This window comes from Rhinoderma darwinii, chromosome 5 (genome assembly GCF_050947455.1).
Source record: "Rhinoderma darwinii isolate aRhiDar2 chromosome 5, aRhiDar2.hap1, whole genome shotgun sequence".
In the NCBI taxonomy this organism is placed as follows: Eukaryota; Metazoa; Chordata; class Amphibia; order Anura; family Rhinodermatidae; genus Rhinoderma; species Rhinoderma darwinii.
The window spans coordinates 163,313,716-163,332,835 of record NC_134691.1 but is presented as its reverse complement, the minus strand read 5'-3'; the positions used below and the strand labels follow the sequence as shown (position 1 = coordinate 163,332,835).

At 47.1% G+C, this 19,120-nt stretch overlaps 1 protein-coding gene across 2 annotated transcripts in view; it reads right to left on the bottom strand.

The window, feature by feature from the left end:
- The window catches only part of PHLPP1 (PH domain and leucine rich repeat protein phosphatase 1), a 157,313-nt gene extending 139,772 nt beyond the window's left edge, over positions 1–17,541 (bottom strand). The window contains exon 1 of one of the 2 annotated variants that reach the window (XM_075826716.1): positions 16,299–17,541. In XM_075826716.1, the coding sequence (XP_075682831.1) occupies positions 16,299–17,274 (976 nt within the window). In that variant the 5' untranslated portion in view covers positions 17,275–17,541. The remainder of the gene's footprint in view (positions 1–16,298) is intronic. The other variant, XM_075826715.1, reaches the window with a different exon arrangement.
- Positions 17,542–19,120: the final 1,579 nt, after the last annotated feature.

Here is a 19,120-nt window from a genome sequence, read left to right as displayed (position 1 = left end):
CATTTATTGCATTCATTCAGAAATTAGCACGACAATTTCCTTAAGGATTAAAGTTTCCTTAAAAAATACACCCCCATAAAAAGGGGGGTGGTGGGGTATAAGAGAGGGGAAAGTGATTCCCTGGAAGGAAGAATGAGAGAAAGTCAGTCATCATAAAGACATTATGAATCACCTCTGCTGAGATTTTTTACAAAAGCAGTAAATGGGGTCATGTGGGCGCACACACACGAACAGGTATCAGCTGATAATTCTAAGGTCTCAGCTCATTACTGCTGTACGCTGCTCTAGCTGGTGACCAGAGAAAGGGCCGGGTGCTGCAGCTGCTGCGGCACTCCTTCACAATCAACATGCCACCAACACAGGCGGTTTGGGCAACAAACAAAGCTGCCAGCTTAACCGAAGAGGTTTTGTCATGGGTACAAGACACACACGTATGCGACAGGGCATTACGAGACATACATTATAAGGCTGGGTTCACACGACCTATTTTCAGATGTAAACGAGGCGTATTATGCCTCGTTTTACGTCTGAAATTAGGGGTACAATACGTCGGCAATCATCTGCCCATTCATTTGAATGGGTTTGCCGACGACCTGTAATTTACGCGTCGTCGTTTGACAGCTGTCAAACGACGACGCGTAAATTGACTGCCTCGGCAAAGAAGTGCAGGACACTTCTTTGCAACGTAACTTGAGCCGTTCTTCATTGAACTCAATGAAGAGCAGCTCAAGATTTACGAGCGTGACAGACGGCTCGCAAAATGCGAGGAGGAGCATTTACGGCTGAAACGACGCAGCTGTTTTCTCTTGAAAACAGGCTGTCATTTCAGCCGTAAAAGCCAGCTAGCGTGTGAACATACCCTAAAGCAAAAACCTTGCCCAAATCTATGCGGTATTCAAACATTCCTTACTTGTAACATAGCGTTTTATTTCTGAACTTACGGAAGAAATCCAGTGTAGTTTTTATGACAGCTGGCACAATGTCTGGATCCAAGTCCAACTCCGTAACATAATCTCACAAAATCAAAAGACAAACTCCATTAACATACATGTAAAAAAAATATGTCTGTGCATTCCAAAGGTGGAGGGGGGGGGGGGGTCACGTAGCATTCCCCAAATAATGTCATCCTGTCAGTAAGCGATTCTATCCACTACTACTGAATCATTATTCTGATCCAGATTTAGAATGAAGCAAGTAAGAGATATCGGTCCAGGATTATATTTACATTCCTATGACATAAGCAGCATTAACCGTCATAAAAGTGCAAATATAACCTGCGGCATTTAACAATTTTTCGATTTCCACAGGTAAATACGCTTCTAGCTAGATCACATGACAATACACGAAGCATTGTAAACTCCACTGACAGGGATGAGGTGAATAATCCGAGCGCAATTGGCAATCTTCTGACGCGCAACACGAGTGAATTTTTGTTATAACACTAGAGTCATGAAAAGAGAGTAGGCATTAATGCCACTGCTTATTCATTTCCTTTGCGGGGTCCAGCGTTGGCACGTCATGATTTTTAGGTCTATAGCGGAGAGTGTGGTTAGACACAGAGCTGTGGTTTAGTAATGGAAACATCTCATCACACTTCATGCTCGCAGGAAATAAGTGAAACTTTAATATTTGAATAAAACGACAGCTTCACAGGTAGCACAAGATACTTAAAAGATAACAAAAATTCTGATGAACACAATTATTTTTTCTATCTACAATCAAACCAGTGCAACACGCAATGAAGGAGGTTTACAAAAGCTTTCCAAATTATTTTAGCGCTCTACTGGATAACATTTCCCACTGTCCCCCATCCATGAGGCTGTGAGAGGTTAAAATCGTATAGTAGACCAAAGGGAGTAATATAATAAATCAAATATTTTTATATTAGCAGGATTCCATTAAAAGGAGTATTCCCAAGTGGACAACTTTTTTAAATACGGATGGTCTGCTACGACCAGCCAGCAACGGTTACCGTCAGGGGAAGCTGCACATTTTCCCTTCAATAATCGCTAAATAAACGGTTGACTATGTAATACCTGATCGTACTGAGCCTGATAAAGCAGGGGCCCCTTACTGCTCTGGCTAAGAGAGGGAGGGGGGGTCTCGGCCCCCTCTAAGGCCCAGTTCACACACCGTATTTTGGCACTGATTTTGATACGAAGAATGTCCGAGACCGCCTCCCATTGAGTTCAATGAGAGTTGGAGGAGTTTTTTCTCCAGAGCGGCTTTTAGCCGCTCGCGGGAAGAACAGCATGACATGTCTGCCTCTGACCTCCCATTGAAATCAACAGAGGCAGAAAAAGCGTTTTTGCTGCATTTTTTTGGCTAAGAAAAACGCGGCAAGAAAGTGCAGGCAGGTCAAAATTTGCCTCAAAATTCATGAAGGCATTTTCAGGCAGATATTTTCTGCCCGTAAAAGACTTCCCTGTGAGCAGGGCCGAAATAAGGACCTCATATGTCCGAATAGGTGCACCAATTTCTCTGGTGCACTGGTTGCCTGGGATTTGTCAGCACCAAGAACACACTTCACAGCCTTCACTTACTAGAAAGAGCAATGGAAGAACGCTCCGTAACATCACGCTAGGTTATGCAAAATCATTTCACTGGTTTACATAGTTGCAGTGTGTAGAAGCCAAAAGTTACTGAATGATAAACCAAGACAGCAGAATTTCTAGGTCAAGGCATCCAAACACCACAAGTACTTCACCAAGTCCTATTACAATATAAGTAGCCACCAGAAACTACGCTAAACTCTCACGCTGAAGCTCTTGCGCGTTTTTTTTTTTTCGTGGTTACCATGAAATTGCAGCAAAATGCTGCAATTTTGCAAAAACATTACATTTTCCGCAATTTCGTGGTAATTGCAACAAAAAAAAAAAAAAAAAAGAAGAAAGCCGCAGCGTGAGAACCCAGTCTTATGCTTTTACTTGGGAAAGCTGCGCACAAGCAAGTCGGATGTGAGCTATAGTTAAAATGAACAAACATTGTGTAACATATGCACCACGGCTGCTCAGTTTCTCCAAGCCAAAGAAACGCAGAGCACACGGGAGCGGAATAAGAAGGTGCCAGGCACGTATAATATAAGTATTGTCTGCAACATGAGACGCTTTCATATTTTCATAGATTGGACCAATCACAGTAATACGGTTCCGTATGTTTGAGTAATATGTGTACGTTATCATTTGGTCATTCCCCCCGTTTACACTAGTCATGTTAGGTTTCATTGCTTTTATTTGATTCTTACCAATAAACAATGAGCAAATAATTGTACTTAATGGTCTTATGGCTTATGATACTAGACCCGTATTGGCGTGGACATTAGAACTTCTTTAAATGACACGTGCAGCTCTCCTAGGCCTATTTGCCTTAGGCCGTATGTTCCATAATGCACTTTAGAGATAGAGACAGCACGCACTGATTTTGTTTTTCAAGAACACACGTGATTCATTTCAACAGCCTTCCATTTACATAGCAATGTTTCGGGCAATTACATGCCCTTCCTCAGGCATTTGCGGTGGTGAAAGAGTTTGGCTGCCCTCATAAGCACAGTGCATTGTTGAAAAGAGTTGTGTTTCAATAATCAGCCCAATGTCCTAGTATCTATGAGAAATCCAATACTGATCAGTTTTATGGACCACTGACCACATGAACCAAAACTATTTCCACTGTATTATTTTATGAATGGCATACTACAACCTAAAGGGGTTTTTGTCAATAGGCCCCTCTCAAGATTTTATGTATTTTGTATACAGAGCACAACGGGTGAGAATTATAAAAAAAACTGTCTACTAAAAAATGGCTGTTGCCCATAACAACCAATCACACTACATCTTTCATTTCTTATAGTGCTCTAGAAAAATGAAAGCAGTGCTGTGATTGGTTGCCAAGGGTAACAGAATTTTTCTTTTAGACAGATTTTAGGAATCTCCCCCAATTTTTTGGCCAGAAGTCATGGGGCCTATTATAATGCACTATATACATTACAAAGCAAATACAATACGGAAAGGGATCCGCTTTAATATAAGAGTTTACACATAACTTACATCTTCTGCGCTCCATGTGTAAACACAAATGACTCATACTTTATTAGGATTTCTAGCTCACAGGGAAATTAAAGGAGTGGAGTTAATTTCAGTTACTTTATGAGCATTATGAACAAGTACCACGGCTAATTCCCTACAACCTGCTACAAATTATCATCTCAAGTCACCAGTGACAACATAATGTACAAGGCAGGCAAGAACATTATGACCAAATTAAAGGGAACCTGTCCTATCATGTATACTCTAATAACTCCAAGCTAGAGAATGCAATGGGGCGCCAAAGTTAGAAACAAAACAAACACATGATGGCTCCTCCCATCAGTGAGCTCAAAGAATACTAGTCAAGAGGGCTCATAGGGCATTGTTCCCAAACACATCGATTGACTTTAAAGAGGCTCTGTCACCACATTATAAGTGCCCTATCTCTTACATAATGTGATCGGCGCTGTAACGTAGATTACAGCAGTGTTTTTTTATTTAGAAAAACAATCAATTTTGACGAAGGCATGAACCAATTTTAAATTTATGCTAATGAGTTTCTTAAAATCGACAACTGGGCGTTTTTTAGCTTTTAACCAAGTGGGCGTTGTGAAGAGAAGTGTATGACGCTGACCAATCAGCATCATACACTTCTCTCCATTCATGTATTCAGCACATCGTGATCTTGCTAGATCATGATGTGCTGTCACTTAGGACACGCAGGACGCGATGTCTATTCACAATCCCGACATTTCGGTGAGGTTTGTGTGGGACTTAATGACAGTAAGTGTGATCTCGCATGACCACGCCATAAGCTGTCATTTACAGCGTGATCTCGAGAGATCATGCTTGCTGTCATTAACTCCCACACAAATGTTACCGAAGGGGGGCGTGGCCAGCAGTCGATGGCGCCGGACGCATAATCTGAGAGCTCCGCGCCCTGCCACACATATCCAGCAGCCTACAGCGGGGAAAGGGGCCTCATATGGGGAAAAAAAGACCCCAAGGGTCTAGACTCACTCCTGCAGCACAGCACCAGGTCGCCACCGCTCCACCAACGTTAGACGGCTACTTTCTTCGGCGGCAAGCAACGCCGCTCCCTCAGCCGCGGCCATCTTGGACAGCCTCGTGTCGGAAGGAAGGGGAGATGTCCGAGCAAGGAGAGGAGAAAGCGCCCCACGTACAGGGTAAGCTGAATAGCCGGATGGCTAAAGTTCACCCTCCCAGCCCCCCTATGCTGCCCTCCACCTCGTCCTGTGAACAGCAGGGAGGGGGATCCCCTATCCCAGGAGCAATGGAGGCCAGGCCACGAGGAGCATCAGCTCAGTCAGAGGCCCCAGTACACCTGCTTGAACCACCAATGTCACAGCCCTCAGCACAAATGGCCCTGCAGGTTTGGCCTGCACCTAAACCTCAACGGCTCACGATCCAGCAGCCGGGGAGGGGAGACGATCTGGGGGATACACCATCTTTGACCCCCTATGGCCAGGCCCCTGTATATGCCTCAGATTCTGACCTGGAGGATTCTGCCTCACTATCCTCAGATGTGCCCCCTATGTGGAGTGAATGTTTCTCACAGTTGCCCACTAAAGAGGACTTTAAGAGTATGATACAAGAAGTGAAGGCAGCTTTTCGCTCAGAATTGGCGGGGGTGTCACAGCATATACAGCAGATTGCTACGAGGGTGGAGGCCCTAGAAGATGACCACGACGCCACTAGGCGCCGTGTCTCTGTGATACAGTCTTCAGTGTCCTCCCAGCTGGCGTCCATTAGAGATATGCAACTGCACCTGGAGGATTTGGATAACAGAGGTTGCCGTCATAATATAAGGATAAGGGGTATACCGGAGCCCTCGGGGTCTGAAGACCTTCCCATCGTGTTAGAGACTATCTTTAACGACCTTTTGGGTGCACCCCCGTCTAATCGGATACCGCTTGACAGAGCACATAGAGCACTGAAACCAAAATCCATTACATCTCAGCCCAGAGATATCATCTGCTGTGTCCAGGACTTCCGCACTAAGGAGGACATTATGCTTAAAGCCCGTCAGCGTAAAGATCTGGAGTATGCCGGTGTGCCGATTCAGTTATTCCCGGATCTCTCCTGGATTACGTTACAGAAAAGACGTCTGCTTCGTCCGCTACTCGCAGCCCTGCGGGACCACAATATTATTTATCGATGGGGGTTTCCGTTCTCCCTCACAGCCCGAAGAGATGGTGTTTCTGCAACCCTGAGGTACCCAGGGGATTTGCCTCATTTCTGTGACTCCCTTGGTATACCAACGCCCAAGATGCAGAATTGGGAGACTCCTTTGCCGCCTTAGTCTCCACCTCCAGTCTGGCAGTCGGACCGAAATAAGCGGAGGACCTCTCCAAGACGACAGTCTAACCGAAGTTCACCGAGACCTGATTTGAATTGATGGACGCTGCGCTGATACATGGCACCTCCGTAATATATGTGAAGGAGCCTGGTCACCCATTCCAGCTGCTCCCTTCGCCAGTTGCACTATTCTAGGCTAAAAATGCACTTAGGATTATATTTCTGATTTTATGTTGCTTCTCTTTAATTCGTTAACGTAAATTGTGGCAGGGCGCGATTGGCCGGGATACACTTGGCTCTTTCACCCCCTTTTTGTTTTTTCGGCCTGTACGTATTTATACTTACTTTTGTACTAGGTTCCTCGACTGTTGAGACCCGACCTCCTTTTTTGATAGGGGTAATTTGTTTTGCAGTTCTCCCTCTGTTTTTAGAGAGAGTTGCAAAGGGTAATATTGTATTACCAGTTTTCTTTTGCTTTAATATCACCCGCCCCAGGGTATAGTATTCTCCCTGGTAGTACTTTCTGAGTTTGTTTGAAATTCATTGATCTCATGCATTTCTCTTTGTTCTCACTGCAGATATGTGTATTGTCTCCCTGGTACATCTTTACCCCAGTGTCTCTCCCTTCCCTCCTACTTTCATCCAAAATAACACCTGAGACGACAGTGAATCCTCTAAGAACTTCCAAGGTAGAAGGACGCCATAGAACACTGCTTGCTTTGAGACCGACATGGGACTGGCCCCGACATAACTGTGAGCTGTATACATCCGCACTTTCCACATCCTTCTTTGCTCTTTCATACATCTTTGACCATGGTTAAATTTGTCACACTTAATGTCAAGGGTCTCAACTCCAATGTGAAGAGACGCTTGCTTCTCAGGGAGTTGAAATCGCTTGGAGCGGAAGTCGCTTTTCTGCAGGAAACACACTTAGATTCATCCGGAACTTTCCAATTTGCCCGAGGGGCGTATCCTGCTGTGTACTCTGCCTCGTCAGGTCGCAAAAGGGAGGGGGTGGCCATTTTGATAGCAGCTTCCTGCCCCATACAAGTTCACACCTCACATCTAGACCCGAAAGGCAGATATAATAGAGGGGACTTTGTTTGGACAGCCCATTGTTTTATGTAACGTTTACTCCCCTAATACCACACAGATTCCATTCCTACGTAGACTCCTCTCTAAACTCCAGAAGCTTCCTAGGGGGGCATGGCTGGTGGGAGGAGATTTTAATGTCCCGTTCTCCACGTCCGTGGACAGGGTCTCTCTTACACACGCTACTCCGACGCCCACCCTTACAGGACTTTCTACACGTTTTAGACAACTAATTAGAGAGCACCAGCTCTATGATTTGTGACGAGTGGATCACCCAGGTGATAGGTCCTATACCTTCTTCTCCCATACGCACAGCACTCACACGCGCTTAGATTACTTCTTTGGTAATGTCCCTGCCCTCCGTGCGCTCCAGGGGGCGAATATAGACCCCATCTCTTGGTCAGATCATGCACCAGTTTGTGTCCCTGCAAATAGGGAAACCAAATACGAGAGTATGTCATTGGCGCTTAAACGAAACTTTGATTAAGTCCCCTGCTCTTAGGGACAGCCTGGCTGGACATATGCGGGAATTTTATGCACTTAATGAGGGATCGGTTCCTTCTGTATCCACTCTTTGGGAGGCGCATAAGGCGGTGATGAGGGGGCAATGCATAGTAATGGGATCCAGATTGAAAAGAGACTCTAGGGCCAAGCGGTTGGCTCTCCATCGGACAATTGCTAAGTTGGAGAGAGAAATGGGGATTAAACTGGCGGTCCCGACGCTATGGAAATTGATAGAGGCTAGAGCACAACTCAAGGACTTAGCTATGAAGGGGGTAGAAAAGTCATTACTATACACGAAAAGGAAATATTACGACAAAGGTAATAAGGCGCACTCGCTTCTGGCCAGACTATTGCGGGATCAGGCGACTGTTCGTACCCCACAGGCAGTTCGGGATAAGGCGGGCATACTCCGGCATCACCCAGACACGATAGCCACACTTTTTCATGACTATTATAGATCCTTATACCACCTGCCGAATACCTTACCACCTGATCCGGCTCCCTGCAAGCCTATCTCTCTTCCTGTGCTCTCCCTAGACTGAGAGATGAGGAGCTTTCATCCCTGAATGCCCCGATCTCTGCGGAGGAATTGTTTGATATATTGAAGGACCTCCCTAGTGGTAAGGCCCCTGGACCAGATGGCTTTACATATGGGTATTATAAGACCTTTGCGGAGATCTTGGTTCCACGGATGGCTTCGTTATTTAATGAATTCCTACAGGGTTCTCCCATCCCTCAAACATTCCTGCATTCTCACATCACGCTGATCCCTAAACCGGGTAAAGACCACGCAGAGTGCTCCAATTACAGACCCATAGCCCTTCTGAATTCGGATCTAAAAATTTTCACCCGTCTGTTAGCTAATAGACTCAATGTTTGGCTCCCTTCTTTGATTCACAAAGACCAAGTGGGCTTTGTGCCTCTTAGGCAAGGAGGAGACAACACACGAAGGACTCTTGATCTCATTGATGCCCTCCAAAAGCAAAAGGAATCGGCGATCCTTCTTAGCCTAGATGCAGAGAAGGCGTTTGACCGCTTGGGATGGCCATTTGTGTTTGAAACTCTAAATTCATTTGGGATTTCGGGCCCTTATTTGACAGCGCTGCGTGGTCTCTACTCCAAACCGACAGCGGCAATTAAACTCCCACACTCCACCTCCCCTCCGTTTCAAATCTGGAATGGTACACGTCAGGGGTGTCCCCTATCCCCACTTTTATTTGTGCTATGCATCGAACCCTTAGCAGCTCAAATACGGAAATCCAGTGATATAGCGGGGGTCCAGATACAAGATAAAGAGTTTAAGGTTTCCCTGTTTGCAGATGACGTCCTCTTGACTATCACTAAACCTCATACCTCCCTTCCTAACCTTACTACAGTCCTCCGTAGGTATGGGAGGCTGTCAGGGTATAAAACTAATACATCTAAAACGGAAGCGCTCCCTCTTAATGTCCCACACCAGGAGCTCCAGCTACTCAAACACAACTACACCTACAACTGGAAGGAAACCTCCTTGACCTACTTAGGAGTTCAACTCACTCCCTCCTATACGTCGGTTTACAAGGCTAATTTCCCCTCTTTGTTTGTAGAACTACGTCAGCTAATGGCCAGGTGGGATCCTCTTCCCATGTCATTTTTTGAGCGCATAGCAGCGGTCAAACTGACCTTGCTCCCTAAATTACTGTACTACTTTGAGACTTTGCGGGTAGCAGTACCTATGAAGGAATTGCGGGCCATGCAGTCTTCTATCCTCAGGTTCATATGGCACTCCGGCAGACATCGAATTCCGAAATCAGTTTTATTATCGGGTCGATCTGCGGGTGGGCTATCGGTCCCTGATGTGGTGAAGTACTACTGGGCGGCACACCTCCGTCGCATACCCAGCTGGGTGTCTTTAAGGGCGTACAATAAATGGACCGAAATAGAGAAGCTATGGATGGCCCCGGTTCACCCAAACTCCTTGTTATGGGGCGACCCATTGGTAATGCCGACTGCATCTTTATTGGGTCCCATGAGATTTCAAAGGGAGGTGTGGGAAACCTGTAAAAAACGCTTTCATTTGGCATCTGGTTGCCCGCCCCTGACTTCGATACTCTACACTCCCACTATTCCGGGGGGCACTACCTCCCGAATAGTCCGATTGTGGACGGGAATTGAGGTATTTCGCCTGGCTGATATGGTTGATCCCCACACGCAAGAGCTTCACCCGTTTTCATACTTTCAAAAACATCATAATATTCCCTCCTCTGCATTCTTTCACTATCTTCAGGTCAGACATTACATGCAGCAAACTTTCAGATCCACGCGGGTCACTGCACCTACAAGCTTCGAAAGGTTATGTCGGTATGCTACCACTACTAGGGGGCTTATCTCAGCCATTTATGCAATTTTGCTATCCCCGGAGGGTTCCCCTCCGCCTGGGCATAGATACATGTTAAAGTGGGAGGCCCTACTGAATAAATCCCTCTTTCATTATGGCAGATTATTTGGTCGCAAGCAGCTAAAACCTCCATCTGCACTGCATATAAGGAAAACCAATATAAAATCCTTATGTTTTGGTACCACACCCCTGCCTTTCTGCATAGCTTCAATCCGGGTATTCCGTCGGATTGCTGGCGTTGTAGAAGTCAGAGAGGAGATCTGTTCCATATTTTCTGGAGCTGCTCACTGGTACAACAGTATTGGTTGGAAGTTAAGAACTTGGCATTGGCGGTGTTGCAGCAGGATATTCCCTTAGATCCTCTTCATTACCTCCTGAATGTTCCCCCTAGGTCTTTGGGGAAATCACCAGCTCGACTCTTTCGACACTTTCTCACTGCCGCTAAGACGTTGATAGCTTGGAAATGGAGACAGACAACCCCTCCCTCTCACATCGACTTAGTAACTAGAATTATGGAAATACGTACAATGGAACATATGACGGCCTCTATTGACAATGAACTGGACAGGTTCAAAGTGGTGTGGGACCCGTGGGACAAGTATTGGATACAGGGATCTCTAGATTAGGTTGTAGGTGGAGCTCTGACTACCCCCCCCCCTCACCCCCTTAACCCCATGTCTTTTCCCAGATGTCTTGTTTGTCTATTGAAAGTTACTGTCTTACCATGTGAATTGCATGGCCCTCCATGCTGCTCTAAGCTATATGTATATTTTGAAAATTTTTCAATAAAAACACAGTTGAAACCAAATGTTACCGAAGTGTCGGGATTGTGAATGGACATCGCGCCCTGGCTGGAAGCGATGTCTATTCATTCTCAAGACACGTAGAGTAACGTTAATGTGTGAGTAAGTGACAGCAAGCGTGATCTCGCAAAATCACTATGTGCTGAGTACATGAATGGAGAGAAGTGTATGACACTGATTGGTCAGCGTCCTACACTTCTCTTTACAATGCCCACTTCGTCAAAAGCTAAAAAACGCCCAGTTGGGCATTAAGAAAGTCATTAGCATAAATCTAAAATAGGTCATAACTCCGTCAAAATGATCGTTTTTCTAAATAAAAAAACACTGCTGTAATCTACATTACAGCGCCGATCACATCATGTACAAGATAGGCCACTTATAATGTGGTGACAGAGCCTCTTTCAGCAGAAAGTTTCAAAGTAGTCCAGGAACTGCTTTGGCACTGCTAACAGGTAAAAGCAGTTCACATGGCAGCAGATAATATTTTTAAATAAACTGAACTGGGATTACTGTAGCATAAAGTACGATATAAATTCAATAAAAACAAGTTAAAAAATGAGTGGACTGGACAATCCCTTTTTATTAGAAGGCTCCCTTGACAATAAGGCTCTGCTTAGACGTATCAGATTTCCACAGCAAATCACCAAATTGGGCGTATTGTTGTGCGGATTTCCATGTGGCAACTGTCTTTAAAAAAAAAACACAACCAACACACCATACCCAACTCGGACAAACAGAATATGTTATTCCTTCTGCACTCTTCTCAGATTGCCAGACCGGAGCAAGAAAGAGGGTGAAATCCTTAACACCCAATAATACACAAAAAAAAGATAGATTTTACAGATCAGACAGTTCTTAGGCTGGGTTCACACGACCTATTTTCAGACGTAAACGAGGCGTATTATGCCTCGTTTTACGTCTGAAAATAGGTCTCCAATACGTCGGCAAACATCTGCCCATTCATTTGAATGGGTTTGCCGACGTACTGTGCAGACAACCTGTCATTTACGCGTCATCGTTTGACAGCTGTCAAACGACGACGCGTAAAAATACAGCCTCGGCAAAAGAAGTGCAGGACACTTCTTTCAGACGTAATTTGAGCCGTTCTTCATTGAACTCAATGAAGCACAACTCAAAATTTACGGCTGTCAGACAAGCCTCGCAAAATGCGAGGAGGAGCATTTACGTCTGAAACGAGGCAGCTGTTTTCTCCTGAAAACAGTCTGTCTTTTCAGACGTAAATGCCTGCTATCGTGTGCACATACCCTTAAGAGTCAGTACAAATGACTTTTCAGAGGGTAAGGACTTTCCCAGCCCGTATGCAATAGACAATGAGCGGTCCCACACGAGTACACTCGGCTCTCCTGGATCCTTTAGCTCCACAGAAGGAAGATTGCTCTCTCGGATTCTCTGGACAGAATAGGAGCCTATATCTTAAGGCCTCGTTTACACGTGCGTGATATACGTGCGTGCGACGCGCGTCGTACGCACCTATATTAGTCTATGGGGGCATGCAGACAGTCCGTGAGTTTTGCTCAGCGTGAGTGCGCTGAAAAAAACTCACGACATGTCCTTTCTTTGTGCGCTGTTCGCTCATCACGCACCCATTGAAGTCAATGGGTGCGTGAAAATCACGCATGCCGCACGGAAGCACTTCCGTGCGAACTGCGTGGTTCGCGAAACAGCTGTCAAACTCTGAATGTAAACAGAAAAGCACCACGTGCTTTTCTGTTTACAAACATCCAAACGGAGTGTCATAATGATGGCGGCTGCGCGAAAATCACGCAGCCGCGTATCATACACTGATGACACACGCAGCTGTTAAGTGCCTTTTGCGCACGCAAAATGCAGCGTTTTTTGCGTGCGCAAAACGCACACGCTTGTGTATACCAGGCCTAAAGATGTAGAAAAAATATGGTACAACACTTTTGGGATAGGTTTAACTCCACGCTATTTTTATCATTCCATACTCACAGGATATAAAAGAATTCAAGCATATTAAATTGAAAAGCATGCGGCACGCCAAAATTCCCGCCCGACCCTGGGTTTCGCCAGAGAACGATTTATTCCCTCTGTGGAACTACAGGATCCAGGATAGCCGAGTGTACACATGTGGGATCGCTGATGGTCTATTGCATACGAGCTGGTGATGTGCTTACCCTCCAAAAAGTCATTTGGACTAACGCTAAGAACCGCCTGAGCCGTAAAACATCTCTGACTATACTCCCCTCCCCTGGTAGTCCCTTGGCAACTGGTCCCTGCTGGTCTCTGTACACTCAGCCTCGATGACCTCTCATCACATATGACCGCTGCAGCACCATCACTGGACAGAGATCAGCTGGTATCAGAGAAGCATTGCCACAGGAACGCCAGGAGAGGTAAGAAGTGTTTTTTTATTTTAAACTTTTGTTTAAACCATCTGGACTTGTGGATTTTGCTGCGGATCCGCTGGTAATCCGCAGCAACATTCCCAACAAATATGATTCGCTTGCAGATTTCTTCTCTCCCATTGAATTCTGCAACAAACCCACTTCGTGTTAATGAGCCCAACGGATTACAGGGTGTTCTGGGTCGCCAAGTGATCAGTCGCAATCTATAGGGGAACCTGAATCCAAATGTTCAGTTTCCCTGCAGCACCACCACAGGGGAAATGAAGTATTACACAGTTCCCATTAAAATAAATGTGCTGGATTCGCCAGAGCAAGAAACATACTTTACAGCTGCTCTCTGCTTTGGTTATTAGAGGAGGCTCATGAAAACCCCTCTATTAACTTAGAATGACCTAATGGAGTATTTGAAAATGGGTTTTCTAAATCAAACATCCCCTTTAATAGTAGGATTGTTCATTCTGGATAGTTTCCCTTTAGAATGAAGCAGGCACTGTGAGAATTTTCCCAATTGTCTAAATTCTTCTGCCGTCCAGGCAAGCAACATGGTACAAAGGAAAATACCTAAAAACAAACATGGTCCTACTGCTACTTATTGGAGGTTCAAACAAGTGATCCTATCAGGATAAATTAGCTTTGCCTGCATCGTGTGTAAATCTGGCCATACACATAGATAGCTTTTGGTCGACAGCTATTCCTCCGACCCCCAATGCACATGCACACTCGGCCGAGCGTGCACGTCCTCTCAATAGGAAAAAAGGAACAACACCAATACACATTAGATGGTCGGCCGGTCCCAGCGGGTTCGGACGACATTCATCTTATGTGTATGGCCACCTTAAGTCCAGGGATAGACAGAATATTGCGGAATTTGAGAGCCAGTTAGACCACTCCAGGAGCAAGTTTGACTTCTTTAAGCGTACCAGCAACTTGAAAGTATTAGGCCGGATTCCCACGAGCGTGTGCGTTTTGCGCGCGCAAAAAACGCTGCATTTTGCACGCGCAAAAGGTCCATAACAGCTCCGTTTGTCAGCAGCATATGATGCGTGGCTGCGTGATTTTCGCGCAGCCGCCATCATTATGACACTCTGTATGTTTGTAAGCAGAAAAGCACGTGGTGCTTTTCTGTTTTCATTCACAGTTTTTACTGCTGTTGCGCGAATCGCGCGCGTCCCACGGAAGTGCTTTCGTGTGCTGCGCGTGATTTTCACACACCCATTGACTTTAATGGGTGCGTGATGCGCGAAAAACGCACAAATATAGGACGTTGTGAGTTTTACGCAGCGGACACCCGCTGCGTGAAAATCACGGACTGTCTGAACGGCCCCATTGACTAACATAGGTCCGTGCGAGACGCGTGAAAATCACGCGCGTTGCACGGATGTATTATACGTTCGTCTGAATAAGCCCTTAGGCAAAAAAAAAAACCACAAAACTCAAAAAGTCAGTTGCCAATAGCAAATTTCTAGGTGCACTTGCTGCCTGGGATTTATCGATCAGTGGTTTACATGAAGACTCCAGAGCTCGAAGTACATAAAAGTGGCTATATTCCTATGCCATCATCCACAGTGTGCCCAGGTATTGAAGGTGACAGGCATATTACACAAGGCCAAAACACATGCAAATATTTGTATATGTATTAATGATTAAATCCACATCAGAGGAATTTGCTGTTAACCAGTAATCGGGCACAACTTTTCCTCGGATTCCTGCAACCCTGGCTAAAATGACAAGCGCTGACAGTCAGGAATACCAACTAGTCATCAAGGGAATAAATAGGAACACACCTTATCTTCTTGTAAACACGTCCACCGGAGCAGCGCAGACTCCCCATCACCACTAATGTACAATGTGGTACTGACATTTACTACCAAGGCACTACTGTATCCATCACCAAGACCCATCCACTACTGTGTTCACCTGGTTGTAAGCGAAGATCAGTAACTCATTCATGTTATGTGCCAAACTTGTAATGTAGAGCAGTCCCATTCTTTCTTTATGCCACTCATTACAAGCCACTGCGTTACCCCATTTCCAGACTGCAGGATAGTCAATAGGAGTACCAACCTCCTTCTCTAGACTGTAGAAACACTACATGCCACTCAGTAAGTAATCCCCATGTCACTACATGCCAGTCACTAGAAGGTGCCCATCCCCTTCTCCAGACTGTAGGCCCCCTTACACTGGCAACTCATACCATGTCACGAAGAAATCTCCTTCTCTAGATTGTAGAAGCCATGTCTATGCCACTTCATGCCAGTTACTAGGAGTTGCCAATACCCTTCTTTAAATTGTATGCCATCACCGTAAGTAATCCCAGTCCATATATTTTAGGAGCCATGTTTTATGCCACTTCATGCAGTAACCTTTTCTAGATAATTGAACTGTCAAAATCCCAGAAGTTGTCTTTGCCAGTCATGAGGACGCTCTTCTCTAGATTGTAAGACCACTCCAGCTGATGCCAGTCAATGAGTAATAATCTTCTCTAGGCTATGTGTGTTTAGTTTATGCCACGCTCTATGCAAACATGTAATAGTTTACAGTGACTGGAATGTAGAAATACCCCATCCTGACTATGCCACTCCAAGGCAAACCCGATCTCCAGATAGTAGAATCCCTGTCTATGCCAGTCACTGCCCATAGTCCGTGCCCATCCACTGCCCGCACCTTTACAACTAGCTCAAGCAGTCCCCGGTGTCATCACTGACAGCTATGGGTCCAGTATGGTAAAAAGTAGCCCCATCTGATGCCAATTGATCCGAAGCAGAGCTACCCCCGCCCCCTGACACCGTACCTGCATAGAAGCGGATGAGGCAGCCGATCTCGGGCTCCATGCCCTCCTCCTGCACCCGGCACAAGTCCCGAAAGCCCAGCTGGAAGAGGTAGTCGTTCTGCACCAGCAGCGGTTTCTCGTGCGGTTCCAGCCTCCGGCTGCTCTCCCCGTGGAGCTGCACATACAGGGAGCCCTGGTGCTGGACATGGCTCAGCGGCCGGGCAGGGACGGTCACAGCCACCGCAGGTGGCGGCTCGGAGCTCAGTTCTTCCACAGAGGAGGAGGATGAAGACGCGGCCCCGCAGTGAAACAACTCCAGTCCCTGGCACACAGCGGGGCTCAGGGGATCCGCGTCCTCCGGGTGGAGACCATTCACCTCCTCAGTGTCCCAGCAGTCTGTGACCGGGCGGCTCAGCTTATGAGGAGTGCCCATCCAGGTGCCAGAGCCCGAGAACACCTCAGCGTCAGCCCGCCCGTCGCTGGTGCCCGTATAAGGGGCCTGGCCCAGCACCCTCAGCACCCCAGATGAGCCACCTCCCGGCCGTAGCAGCCGTGCAGCCACCTCGCCGGCAGTTGTATCCAGGGTGCAGAGCAGCGGCCTGAGGCCGGGGGACGAGTGCCTCTCGTAGATTTGTAGGCAGCCTCTCCGCAGCTCTCCGCGCACCCACTCTCTCTCCTGCGGCTGCAGCTGGACCCACTGCCTGTACTTCAGCAAGGTCTTCCTGTCCAGGCTGCGGGTGCCGGGCCCCAGGGTGGAGGAAGAGGGGGCGGCGGCCGTACCTAGTGGGTTCGCTGACAGATTCCTCTTGAGCCGCCGTCTCCTCCTCAGCAGCAGTACGGAGTTTGCAGTGGAGCTCTGGCAGTTCCCAGCCGGGGGCAGCAGAAGTGTCGCGCCTTCCTCCATCCCCGGCCGCTTCTTCTCCCCTAGCAGTATGATCCCATCTTCTGCCGCCGCCTGCTCCATGGACTGTGACGCGGAACCTTCCAGAGCGAGCATTGGTTTCTACGGTCGAATCCCAATCATTCCACGGGGGCCACGACTAAGCAGCCCCTGCTCTAGAGTGCGCCATCATGGAGATGATGTTGATGATCGAGCGCTCCGACGTTAATTGCTGGAGATAGGCAGCCCCGCCACTCCATACACTGAGGGGTGTGACCTGCCTGCCAGCCTCATGCATATTAAGCAGCAGCACCATCAGAAGGACGCGGCCTGTCACTGGGCCAGCACCCAGTCAAGAGAACGCCAGGCCTGTCACTCTGACGTCCGCTACGTCATCAGCCGCGCTAGGCAGCTCGGGACCTGTAGTCCGCAGGGAATGTGCGGGGTGTGGCCCCGTGCGATAGTCTCACAAGTGGCTCACAGCAGTGAACTTTCTGACACTGTGGCCCCTCGTGTGATAATGGGCGAGTCCTTTTCATGCAGCTGCTCCTAACGTCCATTGTTTAAGGGAATGTGTCGATAGAAAAATATATATATTTTTTTAGTTAAACTGTTCGTATATAAATGATTACACATTGTTCTAAATTAGTCAGGAAATATTATAAATTAGGTTCTAATTTATAACATTTCCATGTGCTGGTCACTAGAGGGAGCAATTCCCAAAATTGCAGCATTGGCATGTGGTAAAGCAACCTCATTGCTTTATGCTGCAAAATTGGAAAAGACACACTCGCTCTAGTGTGCTCAAACAATCCCCCCTCCTTTATCCTGGCTAGTGCCAGGAGAAAGGAGGGGTTGAATGTTCAAACCTCCTACACTGTGTGGCGCCATTTTTTGAACGAATACACCGTGTAGGAGGATTAGATAAAGTGGTAATCACACAGTATTAGGGCAGATACAGACGGACGTTGCGTTTTTGCGCGCGCAAACAACGCTGCGTTTTGCGCGCGCAAAAACCATTTGACAGCTGCGTGTGTCATCCGTGTCTGATGCGCGGCTGCGTGATTTTCGCGCAGCCGCCATCATAGAGATGAGGCTAGTCGACGGCCGTCACTGTCCAAGGTGCTGAAAGAGCTAACTCTTTCAGCACCCTCGACAGTGAATGCCGAACACATCCTATCGAAAAACCTGTTGAAAAAGTTCGTACTTACCGAGAACTTCCCGGCCGTTGCCTTGGTGACGCGTCCTTTGTGACGCGCCTCTCGACATCGGGACCCACCTCCCTGGATGACGCGCCAGTCCATGTGACCGCTCCAGCCTGTGTTTGGCCTGTGATTGGCTGGAGCTGTCACTTGGACTGAATTGTCATCCCGGGAGGTCAGACTGGAGGAAGAAGCCGGGAGTTAGCGGTAAGTCAGAACTTCGTTTTTTTTTCTACAGGTTCATGTATATTGGGATCGGAAGTCACTGTCCATGGTGCTGAAACAGTTTAACTCTTTCAGCACCATGGACAGTGACTATCTCCTGACGTCGCGTACCGATAATTTTTTTGCCGGGTTCGGCCAAAACGAGTTCGGCCGAACTCGGTGAAGTTCGGTGCGCTTGTCCGGCTTCGCTCATCGCAAAGACACTCCGTTTGGATGGTCGGAAACAGAAAAGCACGTGGTGCTTTTCTGTTTACATTCATCCTTTTGACAGCTGGTGCGCTGTTTCAGTCGGTTCGCACGGAAGTGCTTCCGTGCAACCTGCGTGGTTTTCACGCACCCATTGACTTCAATGGGTGCGTGATGCGCGAAATACGCAGAGTTATTGAAACTGTCGCGCTTTTTGCGCAGCAGACAAACGCTGCGCAAAAAGCACGGACTGTCTGTACTGCCCCATAGACTTGTATTGGTCCATGCGTGCCGCGTGAAAACCACGCGGCCCGCACGGACCGAATACACGCTCGTGTGAATCCCCCCTA